Genomic DNA, 19,250 nt, shown 5'->3' with positions numbered 1-19,250 from the left:
CAAAAAGCAGCCTCCAGTTCCTTCCCTTGGCACTGCTGCTTCCAAATACAACTGACACTCATTGGAAGAACCCCAATCCCCCTCAGCTCCACCTGGCGCTAGTCCCTCAAGGTAAGGGTGGCGGCAAGAGGTGGCAACAGCCACTGATTTGAATACTTTGGTGTCCAAGTTAACTGCTCCCTCCTCCTGATCCCATCTCCCTTACCTGAGGGGACTTGATTGACCCACCCTCAGGCTTAATTACCCCTATGTGGTCCATCATACCAAGGCACCCTTTGGTGCGGAGCTGGATGTGCTCTCACCCGTTAGTCGCCTTATCATTTGATGACTTGCGACCCCCTTCCCCACACTGTTGGCTCCAGCTATGTGCGTTTCTCGTTGGTTTAACTGAACTCCGCTGCATCCTTCTCTGCAGTTAATATGTTGAATTATCACATATCCTAAGCTCTACATGTTGTATATCTGGCCCTCTATTTTCGACGGCCGGACTACCTCTCCCACATCTGGGGCCAGTCCTCAGACCAGATATTGTACTGCATCACACTCCATCCTTGACTATCAACATCACCTGCAACAACTACATACTGTGAGAAGGGCATGCATTGTAAATACCTGTAATCAATGACATTTGTATCTTATACTCCTCAATGTATTAGTCTTGTTCTTTTCGACAAAATGCTAATATATACAAAAAAACACCTTGAGGGATGAGGAATGGAGGACAAGCCCTCTCATCTAGGATGAACACCATAAATTGTGGAAAATGCCTTTGAGTTACCACACAGTTAGCATGCAACAGCACTTTGGAAGGAATGCAACAAGCTGGTATAACCACAAAGGGGTGCATTTGTCACAAAGGGAATGTAAACCTTTCAGACTTACTAGAAGAAAGTCAATTCTGGATAAAGTGATTGATAGGCCAGCAGCTCTTGATGTAACACGCATTCTAAAATGAGTTCTCTGAGCACTCTGAACCCTAATTAAAACATTTTAGCAACCTCCTAACAGACAATAGCCGAACAATTTCTCGGGTTTCTTCATTTTGCGTTATATAGCTATGCAAACGTCCAATCACAGAATATAATCGGGTCTCAATCACATCTAGGATGAACACATCAACTATGGGAAATGCCTTAGAGTTACCACACAGTTAGTATGCAACAGCAGTTTAGAAGAAATGCAACCCTTCACACATGCAGGGAAAGTGCAAAGGGGTACATTTGTCATACAGGAAATGCAAACTTTGCAGACTTACTAGAAGAAAGTCAATCTTGGATAAAGTAATTGGTGTACTAGCAACTCTTTATGTAACAGGCAGTGACAACATTTGTTTCCTGTGCGTCCTGAACCCTAGCTAAAACATCTTAACAACCTCCTAACAGGAGGTATCGGATCAATTTCTGGGGCTTTCTTCATTTTGGATGGTGCACCATTAAAGTACCTAATGTGAGCTACTGATGTGCATGTAAGGACTTGTACTAATGCCATTGTTGAAGACCACACATAAGGTCATAAAGACTGAAGGACTAGCCTTTGGCCTACGTCTTTCTTGACAGGCCTGGCCTCAAAGGCTGCTGGGCGCTTGGGGGATACTTGCATCCAATTTGATAGGTTTTCTGTTTATGATTTTGTTTAAATGCCGTATTACATGAATTTTGTACAAACATTAAAAACAGACATTCTGTTTTAAACCGGCTTTGCTGCTTGCGTCATAAGGAATGAAGCAAATGGTTTTGGTCCAACTTAAATTACAAAAACGTTTCAACTACCGGGCCACAATTACAGTATAGTGAACCTTTGCAATATTTGCTTTATTTAAATTATAAGAAATTAAGCAAACACTTCTTTTGTTTCAAATGCGGAAGATGGGACAAATGGTCTGATTTAGCAATCAGTGAATCCACCCACCACAGTAGTGAATTATCAGCCTCTATCCAAGTGGAGACGTCAAGCTCTCCAGCGTAGAGGACCTGGTTCATCTTGCTGAGTCCCCCAATCCACTTTTAGAAGAGCACTATTTATGATAAAACAGCATCTGTAGATCTGGTAGTGACTGCGTCTGCTGGTGGGTTTTTGCCTGTATATGTGCACACTGAAACTGCACCTTCAGAGGAGGGATACATTGTAAATGTCCAAATATGTAATCTGCGTATACCAATATCTGGGGAGTTTCAAGAATGTTAATGGCAATATCTCTACTTTTTCATGAAAGTCTACCACCCATTGTATGGAGTGTTTTACCAAGATAACCATTAGACAATGTATCAGGTCAGCCACTCTATGCTGAGAGTCTGAGCCATCACCGTGTCTCATTGGCAGAGATAGGGGAGCGATTGTCGTGCAATAGCCGCCATTTCCTGGATTGTAAATGAAACTTTATTATGCTGTCATCTTTTTAGTGGGTTTAACTTTACCCTCCTCTAATTAAAGCCTTACATATTATAGTCCACATGTTCATGTACAAAATATTACTACTTCATTTCAGCAATGATATCCTTCTGCTCAGACCCTCTGGAAAAATCCAATGTCTCCACAGAGACCAAATTCATGTCTCAAGTCACCAAAACATAGTGGCATACACAGCACCCAGCAAAACACTAGAGACCTCACATGGCCAAGAACAAAACCAGTCTATTCCTTGTTCAGTTTGGAGCAGAAACAGATGTGCAAAATGTTAAACCTACATCCTCATTCATAGCCCACAATTTCTTCGTAACATTTCTAAAACACTTGTAAAATGCTTTATAAATAATAAAGGTGTCATGATTTTTTCAGTGGTGTTAGAACACATTTTCTTTATTTTTGCCCACTTGTAAAAACATTTGTGAGTTAAGTTTTCAAGCAATCACAATGTTTCTATCTCCTATTATGCAAACACCAAATCAGTGAAAAATATATGTAGTCTGACACCAAGGGCCGTATTACCATATATATCAGGTGGACCACTGTGGAATTGGGACCGACCAACCACATTCCCATTTCTCCATGGGATCTTTGCTGTAGTCAGACACTGGCAGCAGCATAAGCCTCGATGGAGAAATGGGAGTTTTTGTTAATCCCTGCACTGCGTGGCAGGCACCTCAAGGTGCATTCCACTTGGTGCCCCCCAGGCCTCAAACCAGAGGCCGTTGTTGCAAGGGAGCCCTGCTAGGGTCCCCAAAGTCACTTTCCAACAGAATTTTTTATGTTGGAAAGTCAGACATAAAGAGCCTGTGGAAAACTGGCATCGTAATCCCGACGGCGGAAACGTCGTACTTAAGGGATTACATGCCTTTTCCATTGGCCGATGGCTCCTTGAGCCCATTGGAACCAAGCCGGAATGACCATCCAGTTTCAATTTCGACCTCCATATTCGTAATACAACAGTTGGAAATGAAACCGCAAGGCGGAGGCTTTCCGACCGACATCAAAATCAGGGCCCAAGTGTCAACTATCCGTAGTTCTCCCATGACATAGTCCCAAATCCCCGCGGTGTGTTTCTGACAACGAACAGCTGTCATGGGTGAACTATCCATATTTCGCATCTAATTTCCTATAACTACATTGGAGTCGGCTGAAGACTTACAAATGTGACTGAATTGTCAAGTGAGAAAACTCATATTTAATTCTAATAAAACCATTGGTTCAAAAAGATCCTTTAAGTATCCTTTTCTGTTATATTTCAATTTAATATAGGAGATGTGTCTGTGTACTGCAAAATATAATGATTTTAAATCACACTGGACTATTGGAAGAAGAGTGAAGCCTTGAAAAAGCATCTGCAATACAAATGTCAGTTGCTTTTATATGCAATGAGAAGATATAAGCATGCATGAACACTCTGAAAATAAGAAAAGCTTAAGGATAAATGAAACGAAGGAACAAGCATGAAATCAACGTGTATGTATTGGTTTGGTGCTTCCCAAACTCCTCCCCTTGTTTCTCTTCCATATACCTCTTCATACAAGTCGGTACAATGTTTTGTAGACAGCACATGATATTTCCCGGGGCATAGGCACAATATAGCAGATTGTTTTCACACCATGTAATGCAGTGCTCTACTGCAAACTACGATCATGAGCTCAATTTTCCTACACAAACATCGCTCCGCCTCATTTCATATCAGAATTGAAACATACCTTTAGTAAGTGCAGTTTTCCTCCAGAACTTCTTGTACAGATTAAAAAGTGCTTTGTAAATAAGAAACATTGTCTTTCTCCTTCTTTTTTCAAAGAGAGGGATCCCAGACGGACTTTACTGAGTTTTCCCCTTTCAACAGAGGGCACCTGAATAAGAGAACCTGCAATAAAAAAAAGTGTAAATTAATATTTGTGCTATGCCGGCAAGTATTTTATCTGTTAAATGCATTTTATGTAACATCTGGTAACTATACATGAAACTTGCATCTCTGTGCACCCCCATGCAGAGCAAACTAGAAACAGAACATTAACTGCTGCCCTGGGATCCGCAAAGGCTGCGCACACTACGACAGACCCATATGCTGTTTGAAAGAATGCATTCTGTCCAGTGAAGGTCACAGTCGGTGAACCAGCAGTGTCTATTTCTGTAAGTGCAGCTTTAACATAGGCCACAAAAGACGGCCACACCCAAGTAAACAGAGATTGTGGCAGTAGAGCAGAGACATGGCTTCTCGGGGGAGAGGGGGACAATCTGATACTTCTTCGTGACTATGTTAGAATTAAAGCAATCTTTGCTGCATCGCCATATGTGTCCTAGGGTGCACTTTGCATAGGAGGATTTGAATCTTGGGGGCACTTTGTTCAATGAACAAAGTGAGCTGGTGACCTTCAGATTAGGATGAAGACTATTCTGAGAATTGTATCTAGTCTAGAAACGATTTGCTCTGGTTCACAGGCATTCAATTGCAAGGTTTATTTCGGCAGAAGCATATAAAACTTACATAGTTAGATATATTTTCATAGTTGTCTACATCATTCCCACAATTAACATCAATGTATTGTTTTGTCTGACTCAGGACCAACAATGTAGGTTTCCATTTACAAAACCTATTTTGCAGCCTTGCTGCCCGTTTCAGAAGAAATACAGGTCAACAATAGGGCAGTTAGATACATGTTGAATAATGTTACTAGGATGACCACCTCGTCCATTCAGAATGCCCCTCAGTGCATGGCACCCAGAATATGGGATAAAGGAAGGAGAAGTCTAACATGAATCTACGTATGACTTCCTATGGAACTCTCCTTATCCTCCCAAACTTACCATCCGTCATCCCGCGCCTAATTGGTGCTGTATGCTGGTAGTGTTAATACTTGCAATCATCTGAGGTCCATCTATTACTTCTCACTATGACAATGGCCGACCTTCACCTAGTCAGTTAACTATCCTCAAACTCCCCAGTCGAGGCAGGCAGGTCATCTCTCAGTTCCACCACTCTAGGTTTCGCAAGACAGGCAGCCAAACACATAGAAATGTGCCTCTATCTTTCATGACATTTGTTGACAGCTATTGCGATCGTCTTCCAAACTCTACAGCATCAGGCACGCAATGTTGGGCTGGAACCTTTTGTCTACTCATTTGCAGGAGTCATTTTACTAATTAGTAGTAATTTAAAGATCAGTTTCCATAATCTGCTGGTAACTTACTCCGACCACTGCAGGCGTACTGTTAGGATAGCAGTGGCTGTGTAAGCTTTCAGTTCAAACTCAATTATGGAATAAATGGAGGTCCATCATCTTCTTACAAAACCAGGGCAGGCCCACTAAACATGAAGAGGTTCCCACTCCTACACAGCCTCTCCACATTTTGTCAGGTATACTCAGAAATATTCTATGCACCTTGTTTGGGGATAACCACCCTATTATAATTTTCTCAGAGGCCGCTCTGTGTTGCACTGAAATACAGTGCTTGTATTTATATATGTCTCTATAGGATATACGACTTGCCTTGTGATATATCTGCACCAATATCTCTTCCCAATCTAGTTCAATGTGCTTCTTTTGAACGCTGATGTCAGTAACCAGTATAAGACTAGGATCCACCACTTTCTACCCTAGAGAGATGTAATTTTTCTCCCTGTGTTATTGGTCTTGTAGTTGCCTTTCTAATCGGTGACTGCATCATTCAGGGCTTTATTTGTTGGTATCTGAGCCTGTCAGCCAGGCGCGCAACACCCATTGGGCTCACGGGGAGCATCTAATTGCAGCCGCACCCAAGTACTTAACCGGTCTTTAAAAGACCATTTAGTTGTAAATGAGGCTTTTACTTGTAAATGAGGCTTTTGTTGTGTGTTCACCCCTTCTTACAGCCACTCTGTCTAAGTTCGGAAGAATTAGCCCCCCCCGAAATATTTTTCAGCCCCCCCCCCGAAATTTGGCTCTAGTTGCCCGCCTGCTGTCAGCTTCCTTCAGATTATATGCCTACTTTGTAGTCTTCCAATAACCTTATTTGTTCTTTAACAAACACAACTTACACCATTTTGCAATCAGCTTCTCTCCATCTCTGAAAAGCTGAACCCACATTAGCCAGGTGCAACTCTGGGTTATTGTGAATGTTGTCACCTTACACTTTAGTACTATCTTGTCCCATGTATCTAGTAAAGTTCTTGTGATTCAGCTGCAATATAAACGTTGTGGGCAATGACTTTTAGTCACTCAGTTCAAGTTCATGTGGGCTCTCCCTACTGCAGTTCTGTAGCTGTGGACCCAGTGCTAGTCTGACTCCTGTTTAAACCATACACTGATGAATGGAGAGGCTGGACTCCTCCATCTGGATTTTCAGACTCTATGTATAGTAGTTAAATTGCATGGGCGAGGAACTAGAGTATTACGAGTTGCTTTAGTTGGTTAGACAGGAAAATAACCAAATAAAACCCCACCTTAAAGCACATGCCACTGTTGTTTAATGTGCATCAAATGTAGTCAAGTATTTTTTAGGTCTGGCCTAAAGACAGCTTTAGCTGTCTTGCCAGCCTCATGTTTTCTAAAGAACATACAAAAAGAAAATATATTACCTTGTGGCGGTAGTTATAGTTATGTTTGTTTTTCCATAGAAAGAGCATTTTTTGGTTTGCTAATAACTTGACCTCATTTGTCAATCTTTACAAAGTTTCCCCCAAAAAACGGTTCATCGACCTCAGCTCCTTTCTGGAAAGTTTCGAGGTGATCCGTCAAGTGAGGGGCAAGGAAAAAGATGTTCCTAAAACACAAAATCCCCATGCATTTTCCATAGACTTCTTTAGACAAGGCTACAGCAGAAACTGCTGAACTGACTTACACCAGATTTGACAGGAAGCTAGATCTTGGTTCACAGATTGTGCTTTTTGTAATTTGGTGTACTTCCTTTTAGTAGTTTGAGAAATGAAGCGACAAAAATGATTGTATACCTGAATGCTTGGGTCAGAGAGAGTCTTAACTCTCATAGGAGCGTCAATTTAAAAATAGAGCGTTCTGATTAGCCCAGGGACCTTTATTTCCATTGGACCATCTCACTCCTGCTGGAGCCAGATTCCCAAGGGAGTGAGCACTCTGATTGTCTGCCAGCAACATGAGAAAACATTTTCTGGCAGCACTTACAGGACTAGGGGACTTAGTCCCCTGTCCTGACATAAAAATAGAATAATATAAGGGGGCAGGGTAGGGATACCCTGACCCCAAAGCCCCATAAAGGTGACCCAGGGGAATCCCCCCCTGGGGCAAAAGAAAAAAAAACAACAATAAATTCTGCGATCCCTCAAGCCTCTCACAGTGTCAAAAACTAAAATGGCGGCCAAGCCGCATTTAATTACTGTATGCTCCAGGGAGCCCACCCCGAGGCTGTATTCATAAAAGGGAACTGGCTGCATGGCCCCTTCCCTGATCTGGCAGAGGCCCAGGGAGCCCACCCGGGGGGGGGGCAATTACTTTTTATGGGAAAGGGGGCCCCTCTCCGAGTCTCCTGAGGTGCCAAGGAGCCCAAACCTGGGGCTGAAACTTTTCAAGATTGGGAGGGGACCCACGGGACCTCCCCTCCTGAGCCTCAAAGGGAACCAGGGAGGCCTCCCGCATTGCCAATTATTTCTAGGGAGGGAGCCTCCATCTGAGCCAATAATGGCCCCAGGGACCACACTTCCTGGGGCCAGCTTTCAAACTATGTCCCGGGGACCGCACCCCCGGGACATAGCAGTTTCCATACCTGCACTGGAGGAAAGATGCTTTTAACTCTCCTGCCAAGTATTACCTATCACATTATAAACTTTGTTTTTTATGTACATTTCTGAGTTTAAAAAAAAGATCTTCCTATTACACCGAAATATAACGTTACCTTAACCTTTGTTTTTTCCAGTGAATATATATATATATATATACATTAGGATGTATGACGTTACAACGCGTTATTTTACAACGCAGACCGTTACATCGCAATTTTTACAACGCAGGATCCATTGCAATGCATGCCTTTACAACGCATGTCATTACATAGCAGATACTATTACAACGCATGCCATTATAACGTAAGTATAGGTAAGTATATCTTTATTTAAACATGTAATTAAGTTAATTTAATTAATGTAATTTAATTAATTTAATTTAATAAATTTTAAAATAGTAATTAATTTAATTTAATAAATTTAATTCTAATAATTTAATTTAATTAATTTAAAAATAGTAATTATTTAATTCAATTTAATTAATTTAATTTAATTCATTTTAAAATTGTAATTACATTAAATTATTTAAAATAATTTAATTAATTTAATTTAATTAAATTAAAAAATGGAATTAATATAATTAAATTAATTTAATTTAATATAATTAATTTAATTTAATTAATTTTAAAATTGTAATTAATTTAATTTAATGAATTTAATTTAATTAATGTAATTTAATTAATTTATGCATTGTAAATAATATAAATTAATTAATTTAATTTTATTTTATTAATTTAATTTAATTAATTTTAAAATTGTAATTAATTTAATTTAATTAATTTAATTTAATTAATGTAATTTAATTAATTTATAAATTGTAAATAATATAATTTAATTAATTTAATTAAATTAATTTAATTAATTTAATTTATTTTAAGTCGCTTTTTAAAAAAAACTGAACCCTAAAAATACCCCTGTACCCCAAAACCCAAACCCAGCCATGAAACCTAAAAATACCCCTGTACCCCAAAACCCAAACCCAGCCCTGAACCCTAAAAATACCCCTGTACCCCAAAACACAAACCCAGCCCTAAAACCTAAAAATACCCCTGTACCCCAAACCCAAACCCAGCCCTGAAACCTAAAAATACCCCTGTACCCCAAAACCCAAACCCAGCCCTGAAACCTAAAAATACCCCTGTACCCCAAAACCCAAACCCAGCCCTGAAACCTAAAAATACCCCTGTACCCCAAAACCCAAACCCAGCCCTGAAACCTAAAAATGCCCCTGTACCCCAAAACCCAAACCCAGCCCTGAAACCTAAAAATACCCCTGTGCCCCAAAACCCAAACCCAGCCCTGAAACCTAAAAATACCCCTGTACCCCAAAACCCAAACCCAGCCCTGAAACCTAAAAATACCCCTGTAGCCCAAAACCCTAACCCAGCCATGAAACCTAAAAATACCCCTGTACCCCAAAACTCAAACCCAGCCCTAATACCAAAAAATACCCCTGTACCCCAAAACCCAAACCCAGCCCTGAAACCTAAAAATACCCCTGTACCCCAAAACCCAAACCCAGCCCTGAAACCTAAAAATACCCCTGTACCCCAAAACCCAAACCCAGCCCTGAAACCTAAAAATGCCCCTGTACCCCAAAACCCGAACCCAGCCCTGAAACCTAAAAATACCCCTGTGCCCCAAAACCCAAACCCAGCCCTGAAACCTAAAAATACCCCTGTACCCCAAAACCCAAACCCAGCCCTGAAACCTAAAAATACCCCTGTAGCCCAAAACCCTAACCCAGCCATGAAACCTAAAAATACCCCTGTACCCCAAAACCTAAACCCAGTCCTAAAACCTAAAAATACCCCTGTACCCCAAAACCCAAACCCAGCCCTAAAACCTAAAAATACCCCTGTACCCCAAAACACAAACCCAACCCTGAAACCTAAAAATACCCCTGTACCCCAAAACTCAAACCCAGCCCTAATACCAAAAAATACCCCTGTACCCCAAAACCCAAACCCAGCCCTGAAATCTAAAAATACCCAAACACCCCAAAACATATACCTCAGTACCCCAAAACATATACTCCTATACTCATACTTATTTTTAAAATTACTTAAATTAATATATTTAATTTATAATATAAAAATATATATATATATATTTATTTATAATTAATAATAATTAAATTAATTAAATATTATTAAATAAAATTTTAAAAAATTATATACTTAACTATACTTACGTTGTAATGGCATGCGTTGTAATAGCATCTGCTATGTAATGTCATGCGTTGTAAAGGCATGCGATGTAATGGATCCAGCGTTGTAAAAGTTGTGTTGTAATAGACTCCCGTTGTAAAAGTTGCGATGTAACGGTGCAATACCATACATATGTATACATATATATATATATATATATATACATATATACATATATATATATATATATATATATATATATATATATGTATATATGTATATATATATATATATATATATATATTATATATATATATATATATATAGATATATATATATGTACATCCATGTTGCACAACATTGTCCAAGACAACATGTTATAGGCTGTTTACGACTCAAATAGCTATATGTGGCTGCAGGTGCAATACTAGCAGGTGGCACAATATAGATAACAATATGTTGTGCAATCCCAACGAGTTCACTTTAGGAGTTAGAGGACACCACACACTAGGGGTAATTTAACTGTCATAGAAAGGACTATGTGCAGTAACCAATTTTCCAAGATGCAATTTGGGTTCATCAGTATTTTGAAAGCACTCCTCCCCTTACAATCTTGCATCAATTGCAATGAACTTTATGAATTTCATTAATATTGGGTATTTGGTTTAGTTCCTAAGGATAGACATCTTAATAACGAGACATAGAAGTTTTGGTTGAATTACATTGTGGTCGAATGTTTCCCCTGTTAACTGCTTATGCACCAGAATGTTTTATGTATAATAATTTTTTTGACAAATTTGAATATTACTGGTTGTGTTTACTTTTTGCACTCTGTTTACATTTATGCACTGTAAAGGACATCGTATAATGATATGTATTTGTTATGGCGCTATAAGATGGCCATCAAGGAATTCTTGAAATGTAAGGACATTGGTATATTTACTCTGTCTTTAATTTTCATTAGCAAATGTTGCTGACCAATTAGCTGAATTTATTTAATGGCATTAAAACACTGGCATCTTTGACACTGACAAAGGCCAAGTGTCGAAACATGTCTGTCAAGTTGTGTTTTTGGCGAACAAACACTTGTAAGGTGGGGAGTGTAAAAGAAATGTGCTTCCAAAGTTAATTCCCATAGAGATTTTAAACATGACTACAGCACGAACTGCTACAGCAAATTTGACCCAGGGACCACCTCCTCCCGGGGCAAAATACTTCTTGAAGAACGGGAGGGGGGACCCATCCCGGACCACCACCTTCCCGGGGCCCGTGCTATTTGAAGGTGGGGGGCTGCACACGACTCTCCTGGAGTCATTAATGGCCCCGGCTATCTCCTGAGCAGCCAATGCTCGGGAGATAGCTGCTTGCTTTTGCTTGGCAGGAGCTGTGGCAGCACCGGCCAAGCAAAATCACAAAAGCAAACACTAACTCTGCTCCCAGCAAGCAGGAGCTGTCAAACTATTTCCGCTTGCTGGGAGCAGAGTTTTCATCTGTTTCCCTTCCCGCTGGCATGCGGGCAGGGAAATAGATGAAAAAATATCTCCTGCATGCAGGGAACTGCATTTCTAGCAGCTTCATGCATGAAGGAGCATTGCCTGCTTCCACAGAAGGCAAGGAGCTAGCTGGGACAGTGGGGGCCTTGAGGCTCCCAACACAGTCCCCAACAATACACACTGGGGACCCTGAGTGGGCCCAGGGTACCCAGGGAGATGTGGCCAAGACCTGGGGGATGTGGTCCCCAGGGCCGAAATTGGCCCTGAGAGGAGGGCAGTGCGGCCTCCTCGCCCACTGAATTGTGGCCCGTCCCAGGGGCATTAGGTCCCGAGGCCAAAATCGGCTCAGTGAGTGGTCTGCACCCCCCACCCCCATTGCAGAAGAGGAAAAAACAGAGGACAGAAAATGAGCACGAAGGGCAAAACAGAGCAAAAGAGAGCAAAACAAAGGGCAGAAAAATTAGCAGAAAGAGGCAAAGCAGATGGCAGAAAAAGTACCAGAAAAGGCAAAACAGAGGGCAGAAAAAGAAGAAGAAAAGGCAAAAGAGAGCGGAAGAGGGCAAAGCAGAGGGCAGCAAAACAAGCAGAAAAAGGCAAAACAGAGCAGAAGAGGGCAAACAGAGGCCAGAAAAATGAGCAGAAGAGGCAAAACGAGGGCAGAAAAATGGGCAATGAAGGTAAAACAGAGCAGAAGAGGGTAAAACAAAGGGCAGAAAAACGAGCAGTGAAGGCAAACAGAGCAGAAAAACAAGCAGAAAGGCAAAACAGAGCAGAAGAAGGCAAACCAGAAGGCACTCAGACACACACACCCACTCACAAACCCACTGAGACTATCATACACCCACTCACAGACCCACTCAGAGACTCATGCACCCACTCACAGACCCACTCACACTCATGCACCCACCCAAAGACCCATTCAGACACTCACACACCCACTCACAGACCCATTCAGACACACTCCCACTCGCAGACCCACTCAGAGTCATGCACCAACTCACAGACCAACGCAGACTCACACACCCATTCAAAAACGTATGCACTCATGCACAGACCCACTCAGAAACTCATGCACTCACTTGCAGACCTACTCAGAGACTCACACACCCACTTACAGACACACTCAGACACTCACTTACAGATTGACTTACAAACTCATGGAGGCTCTCACAAACTCACTCTGACACCCACTCACAGACCCAGTCAGACATCCATGCACACACTCACAGACCCACTCACACACCCAGAGTCACTCTTATACAGCCCCTCCGAGACCCACAGAGACACTCACATACCCACTTACACCCACTGAGACACTCATGCACTGACTCACACACTCTCAAAAGTTAAAGGTTACAGTTAGGAAATGAAATTTTAAAAATCTTCGTAATTCACTTAAAAAACCAAAGGTCACTGGGGCGTTATAGTTAGCAAATAACATTTATAAAACCTTAGAAATATATTGAAAAAAACAATGGTTAGAGGGAAGTTACAGCTAGGGAATAGAATTTTTAAAAAACATAAAATTTTGCATGTTAGGCTCAGGTTTTACTTGTACAAAACCATTGAAATTCAGCAGTTATAGTTCACTGAGCTAACAATCGCTTATTCCCCCGCAATGCACTGCTTATGACCTCACATATTACATCACTCATGGCATGGTCAGTGATGTCATTGATGACATCTCAAATGACATCATCCACAGACAACCTAACACACCAACTCCCACCCCTATTCTACCTCTCAAACACCCAGACATACCTGCACAACCACTCCCATACCCATTCACAGACCCAAAAAAGTACCCACTGAACCACTCACTCATCCATAAAGCCACTCACACATCCACACACTCATTCATACAGTCACTCTCACAATCACTGACTCACTTATACAGCTACTAATACAACCAGTCACTCACCCACTCAGCTACACATACACACATATTCACCTATATAGCAACTCATATATCCACTCACGTACCCATACAGACTATCAACACAACTACTCACTCATCCATATAAGCACTTACACACTACCTCACACACCCATACAATCAATTGCACACCCATTCACACATCCATACAAGCACTCCCACACCTGTTCACTCACCCTTGCAGCGATTCACACAGACACTCACCCTCCAATACAGCCACTTGCACACCCTTTCACTAACCCATACAGCCACTCACACAGCCACTTGTTCACCCACACAGCTACCAACACACCCACTTATACACCCATAAAGCCACTCACACACCCATACAGCCAATCACACTTACACACAGATACATACATTCACACAGCCACTCTAATAATATATGTTAGAAGCAGTATCCCTCTTTAGTAGTACACCTAGTGTACCAATTTAACTATTGTAGAAGTCTAGCATATATGTTTAACAATCATATACTCTTAGAAAATACTTATACACAGAAACCCATTCACACACCCATTCAGACACATAGTTCGACTGAGACACCCACTAAGAAAACAACACAGCCACTCACCCACCAACTGACAGATCATACAGCCACTCACACACACATATGTTAGAAATAGTATCATTCATTAGTACTACAGAAAGTATACTAATTTAACTTATGTAATAGCTTAGTATATAGCTTTAAACTTAACAAACTTTTACGAAACACTCACACTTACTAGACGATATCATCAGGGATGTCATTTGAGATGTCATGAGTGATGTCAGCGTCCCTGTCATGAGTGATGTAATATGTGAGGTCATAAGCAGTGCATTGCATGGGCATAAGTTTTAGTTAGCTCAGGTAACTAGAACTGCTGAATTTCAATGGTTTTGTAGGAGTGAAATCTAAGCTTTATATAACATCCTGTAACCTTTGTTTTTTTCATAAGAATGTTATGCTGAAACCCTACCAATTAATCTGAAACATTAAACTCCATCTCACATGTATTGTGATTAACAAAATTTGGAATTAGTAATTGACAAAAACCTGAAGTTCATTGTCAGTTACCACTGTTAATAAAATAGGGGAGCTAGAAAGTCATACTTTCAAAAAACAAGATGCATGACCTGCCTCTTGTGGCCTAATAAAAACTGCTCCCTTTAATAGAAAATTGTTAATGGGCCTTACGATTTTAGAAAATTGATGAATGAACTTCCTATAAAAATTAGAAAAGAAGAAACAACTTTGAATAGTGTTTATTGAGGTTGGTATCGATCTATGTCATGACCCTTGAGGTATGTGGTCAAGATTAACTGAATGCGCTCCAGTGCAAATTCACCACACTCCACCAAATAAGAGCTATGGGAACTCCAGGTTCCTGTTAGCAAAACAGGGAAAGGGAGGATAAAATAAACACACCTGAGGTTGTTGATTCATTTTGCAGCATTTCAGGTTGGTACCCATCTCTCTTAATCTTTCTCAAAGGCATTATAACGTCTACACACCACAGTGGTACAGCTAGTCTAACCATAATTGACCGCTGGGCTAAAAATCAATTATGTAGTTATAGATCCTGTGTGGAAGTAACACATTTGGCTTTTTCTAGTCAAATACTGCATTCAATTCTTCAACCCCAAATGTATGGATTGGAGTACTGATATATGCATGATGGTCTAAAGAGCTGTGTCTAATGTGTACTTTTATTTTAGGGTACATGCATAAATAAAGCTGTATGCAGATGCATCACAGTGCTAAGCAGACATAAGTCTAGTTTGGAGATGTTATATTTAGCTAAAATGTATTCTTAGTCTGGGACTGTTCTGTATCTGATGAAATCATATACTGATACAGTGCACAGTGTTTGATACATGACCACTACAGCCCTAGACATATGCCTGTGTTGTACAGTTTGTTCTTCACATATTCCTAACACAAGAACACTGTGCCATCCGTTCACTTTTTGCAGAACCTTACATTTTTTATATGTGTTCATACATTTGTTTTCAAAATCTTAATTAATTAATTTGATTCAAGAATGAGGTGGAGGAAATTGTTTCTATTTCAATCATAAATTATGTTTATGATGATTGTATTTATTAATACTGCATATGGTGATACGTTACTCGCTATCGTAGATGCTTGTTTTTGTTTAAAAGTACTTCTCCAAAGGAACCCCCTTTCAGGTATGTTTTACCACAGCTTTATCATAGCAGCAGAATAGCTTGGGAAGAGTACAGGAAGGAGGAACAGTTGCATCACCTCAGAACATGCCTCACCAAAATGTTGTAAGCTTTTGCCTGCCCATTCACAAGAGATATTATTCCACGCTTATCTCAAAAAGACACCAGGAAGATGAAACATCCCTACTGGAGTTGGGATCTAGAAGTGCAAGGTGAGGGAAAGCAATGGGAAATTCCTTCTTTGGGGTATTGCTCTACCCTACGAAAATGTACTTCTGGACGGCATGATCTAAACAGTGGTTGCATCCTCTAATGCACCCACAGCTTCTTCCACTGACCCAATTTCATCATGAGCTGTTATGAGCTAACTAGGAAATCTGGGGACCATCAAGTCTGTAGATGCCCACAAGAAAATCCAAAGTAAATGCACAATGGAGACAACATGCACCATTTCATTTGGATGCTATAAGCATTATTGGACTAGAGAAGGACTGCAAGGCTGCAGGGGTGTAGTCTCATGAAAAACAAAACTATTATCATTCTACAACATCTGGAGCAGTGAACCGATGGGCATGCAGTATGAAACATACTGGTACCGGTCTGATGGGGCACTGGTGCATGTGGGTGGTGTCTCCCACTACGTTTGCATAAACATTGATATACCTGTATGGCTTAAACCAGTAGTGGAAAGTATGGTAGGCTCTGGAGGTTTCCAGTTTCATTAAAGGAATCTTCACATATACTCTCTTTACATTGTTCCACTCCAAGATAAAGTAATGCTGTGCGGGGACTGGCCAACATAACACGGGAAGGGATCTCTGGTCACCAGTTCCACAATATACTGTTCAAGCCAATTCTCACTCTCAGACCATGAACAGGCTGAAAGTTAATTCAATGTCCCCCAGAACTGTGTGATCATAATGTAGCACAAACTGAGATGGGGGAAATACATTGGGGACAAAAGTGTGCATGTCTTCACTGACTTCAGGCACGGCTAATAGTACAAGCTTTGCTCAACTCCACTAGGCAGGAGTGTAATTGTTATAATGAATTATATGTGAGTGGGTGGGAGGGTAGGAGATGCAATCAGCATATTAAATCTATATTCTATGAAGGGTAATTTGACTTATGTCTCAAGATGCAATAGTTGTTCAAGTAGCATAAGTAGTTTATCATCATTAACGCATTAAAAAAGATGCCAACAGGGGGGCGTGGCTTAGCGCCCGATGTGGATGGCGGCGGCGTGAGCGCTCCGCTCCCGCTGCGGGGCACAAGCGGTTCGCGACTTCCTCCGAACTCGCTCACGTGGATTTATGTATCGGAAGGTTGCGGGCATGCTGTGAGCTCCTCCTGTGGCTTCCTGAGGCTCTCCTATGTCGTTTTTCACCGGTGCATTCTCCGGTCGCGGCTCCACCACAGTCGCGGCCGCCATTTTGTACATCTAATGTGCCGATGCTGTTTCTCTGACGAGCGCAGCTTCCTGTGACGGCCTCTCCAATGCCTGCAGCTCTGCTCCTCATGTATGGTGGGCTATATCTCCTTTACTATTGACTCTCTATGCCTACTAACTGCGGCTGCTTTTCATCGCTATTTTAAGAATGCTGCCTCCATTCTCCTCAGTTTCTCAGCTGTGGCGGCCATTTTGTGAATGCTGATATCTTTCCTCTGAATTCACCACTTCTGGTTGCTGTTTTTATTAATCTCCCTCACTGCGTAAGAGACTATTTTTGTGGAATGAGGAAATATAAATTTTATGGTCAAGTTATGTTCCCTAACGTGTACCCAACCGTCTCCATGTACCAGCTTAAAGTGCATGTAACTTCCCTCCTGTGCCAGCTATGAAGACGCAAGTACATTTGCGTCCAACGTTAACATGTCGTCTTTCAGACCCACCCTGAATGGGTTGAATATTCCGTTTCTAAGTATGCTATGCCAACGTCTTTTTATGGTGTACTTTGCACGTTTTTCAGCTCTGGCGAAGTAGGCCCTGAATTCTGCCATCGAGCCTTTTTCCTGCCTTCTGACTCTGAAAGCCTCAGCCCAGGCTGCCTCTGTACCCGTGACCTCTGCCTTACTCCCTGTGCGGCTCATGGCGCTTGGCTCAGCCTGCTGCCTGCCAAGACTGACTTCAACCTTCGAATTATCTGTTCCGCTCCTCGAAAATACATTCCTGCCTACTAGTTTAAGTAAACATCCCCCCAGCTGCAGAGCAAAGGGCCCGGCCTCACTGTCTCCGTGCAAGTAATTCATAGCCTCTGTTACCATGGTAGGCCCATGCCCCTCGCATTCTCACGTAGACACTTAGGCGCTTATACACGCACTCACAGTCAGTATAGAATAGCTTCTGCCCCAGAGACCTTTTCCGTTTAGATAATATAGTTCCTAAACATCAGATATCAGATATGATAGAGTATGAGTTGATCTGACATGCCAGACTTCTGTCTCTTTCCGCCAGTGTAAATGTCAAGTCCCCTGCACCCTCTGGTTTCACGTCAATCACACGTCATGCAGCTGCGCGCGCATCCAGGCCTCAGATTTCTGCTGACATTGCAACATTCTGCTTTGTGCCACCCACTTGTGACACCTACCTGTGACGTTTCTAGCACACACCTCTATGTTCATGCCTAGTTCACGCCTTCTAATTACGTATCACTACCACGTGTGTGCTCTTATCTTGCTTCTCTCAGCTGTTACGCCTACTGTATTGGTTTCTACTGTACGATTTAAGTATATAAACTATGTATTGTCAATAAAATATTGCTCTATCCCTTCCTGCACCCCAGTGGTGGCAGGAACAAGATATCCGGTCTTGACCATTCCTTTTTAAGGAATAAAACCCCTAAGAACTCTAACACCACGGACTCTGCCTTTTTCTTTCCGATTGAGTTATTATTGATTAAGTACTTACCTGCATAGAAATTAGGACGGTAAATCAAATATTTACCACATTATTCTGGCGCCCGAATAGGGACCCCTCCCCCACCCCACGCGCCGGTTGGTGCGTTGGAAGCTCTGTCCCCTGCCATCAGTTAGACGGAACTACGCGTACTGGCAGGATTTCCTGTATCTCCCTCTGGCCCACGGAGGTGACGAAGACTGCGATCAGCACCCAGACGAGGCGGTGAGGAGTGCGGAGGATCCCGACCAGAGCCTAGCCGAAAGAAGCAAGGTCCGAGGTGTCAAGCGGCCCACCAGTTTTCCGAGGTATCCACGTGTCGAGTCGAGTCGAGTCCAGTCCGGTCCAGTCGAGTTTTTCCGAGGCCTTCTGTTTCCGTGCTTCCCGGTGAGTACCATTGCTGGGACGTATCAAGACGGGTTTGGGTACACAAATTCGGTCTGCACTGTTTTAGACA

General features: G+C 41.7%; 1 protein-coding gene across 2 annotated transcripts in view; it reads right to left on the bottom strand.

Moving 5' to 3' along the window:
• Positions 1 to 19,250, bottom strand: part of RASGRF2 (Ras protein specific guanine nucleotide releasing factor 2) — a 1,825,430-nt gene that overhangs the window by 922,017 nt on the left and 884,163 nt on the right. For both annotated transcript variants that reach the window (XM_086960835.1, XM_086960836.1), the window contains exon 10: positions 4,119 to 4,279. In XM_086960835.1, the coding sequence (XP_086816961.1) occupies positions 4,119 to 4,279 (161 nt within the window). The remainder of the gene's footprint in view (positions 1 to 4,118; positions 4,280 to 19,250) is intronic.

Source organism: Lissotriton vulgaris, chromosome 3_1 (genome assembly GCF_964263255.1).
Source record: "Lissotriton vulgaris chromosome 3_1, aLisVul1.2, whole genome shotgun sequence".
Classification (NCBI taxonomy): Eukaryota; Metazoa; Chordata; class Amphibia; order Caudata; family Salamandridae; genus Lissotriton; species Lissotriton vulgaris.
This window is presented reverse-complemented; position numbering and strand designations above follow the sequence as displayed.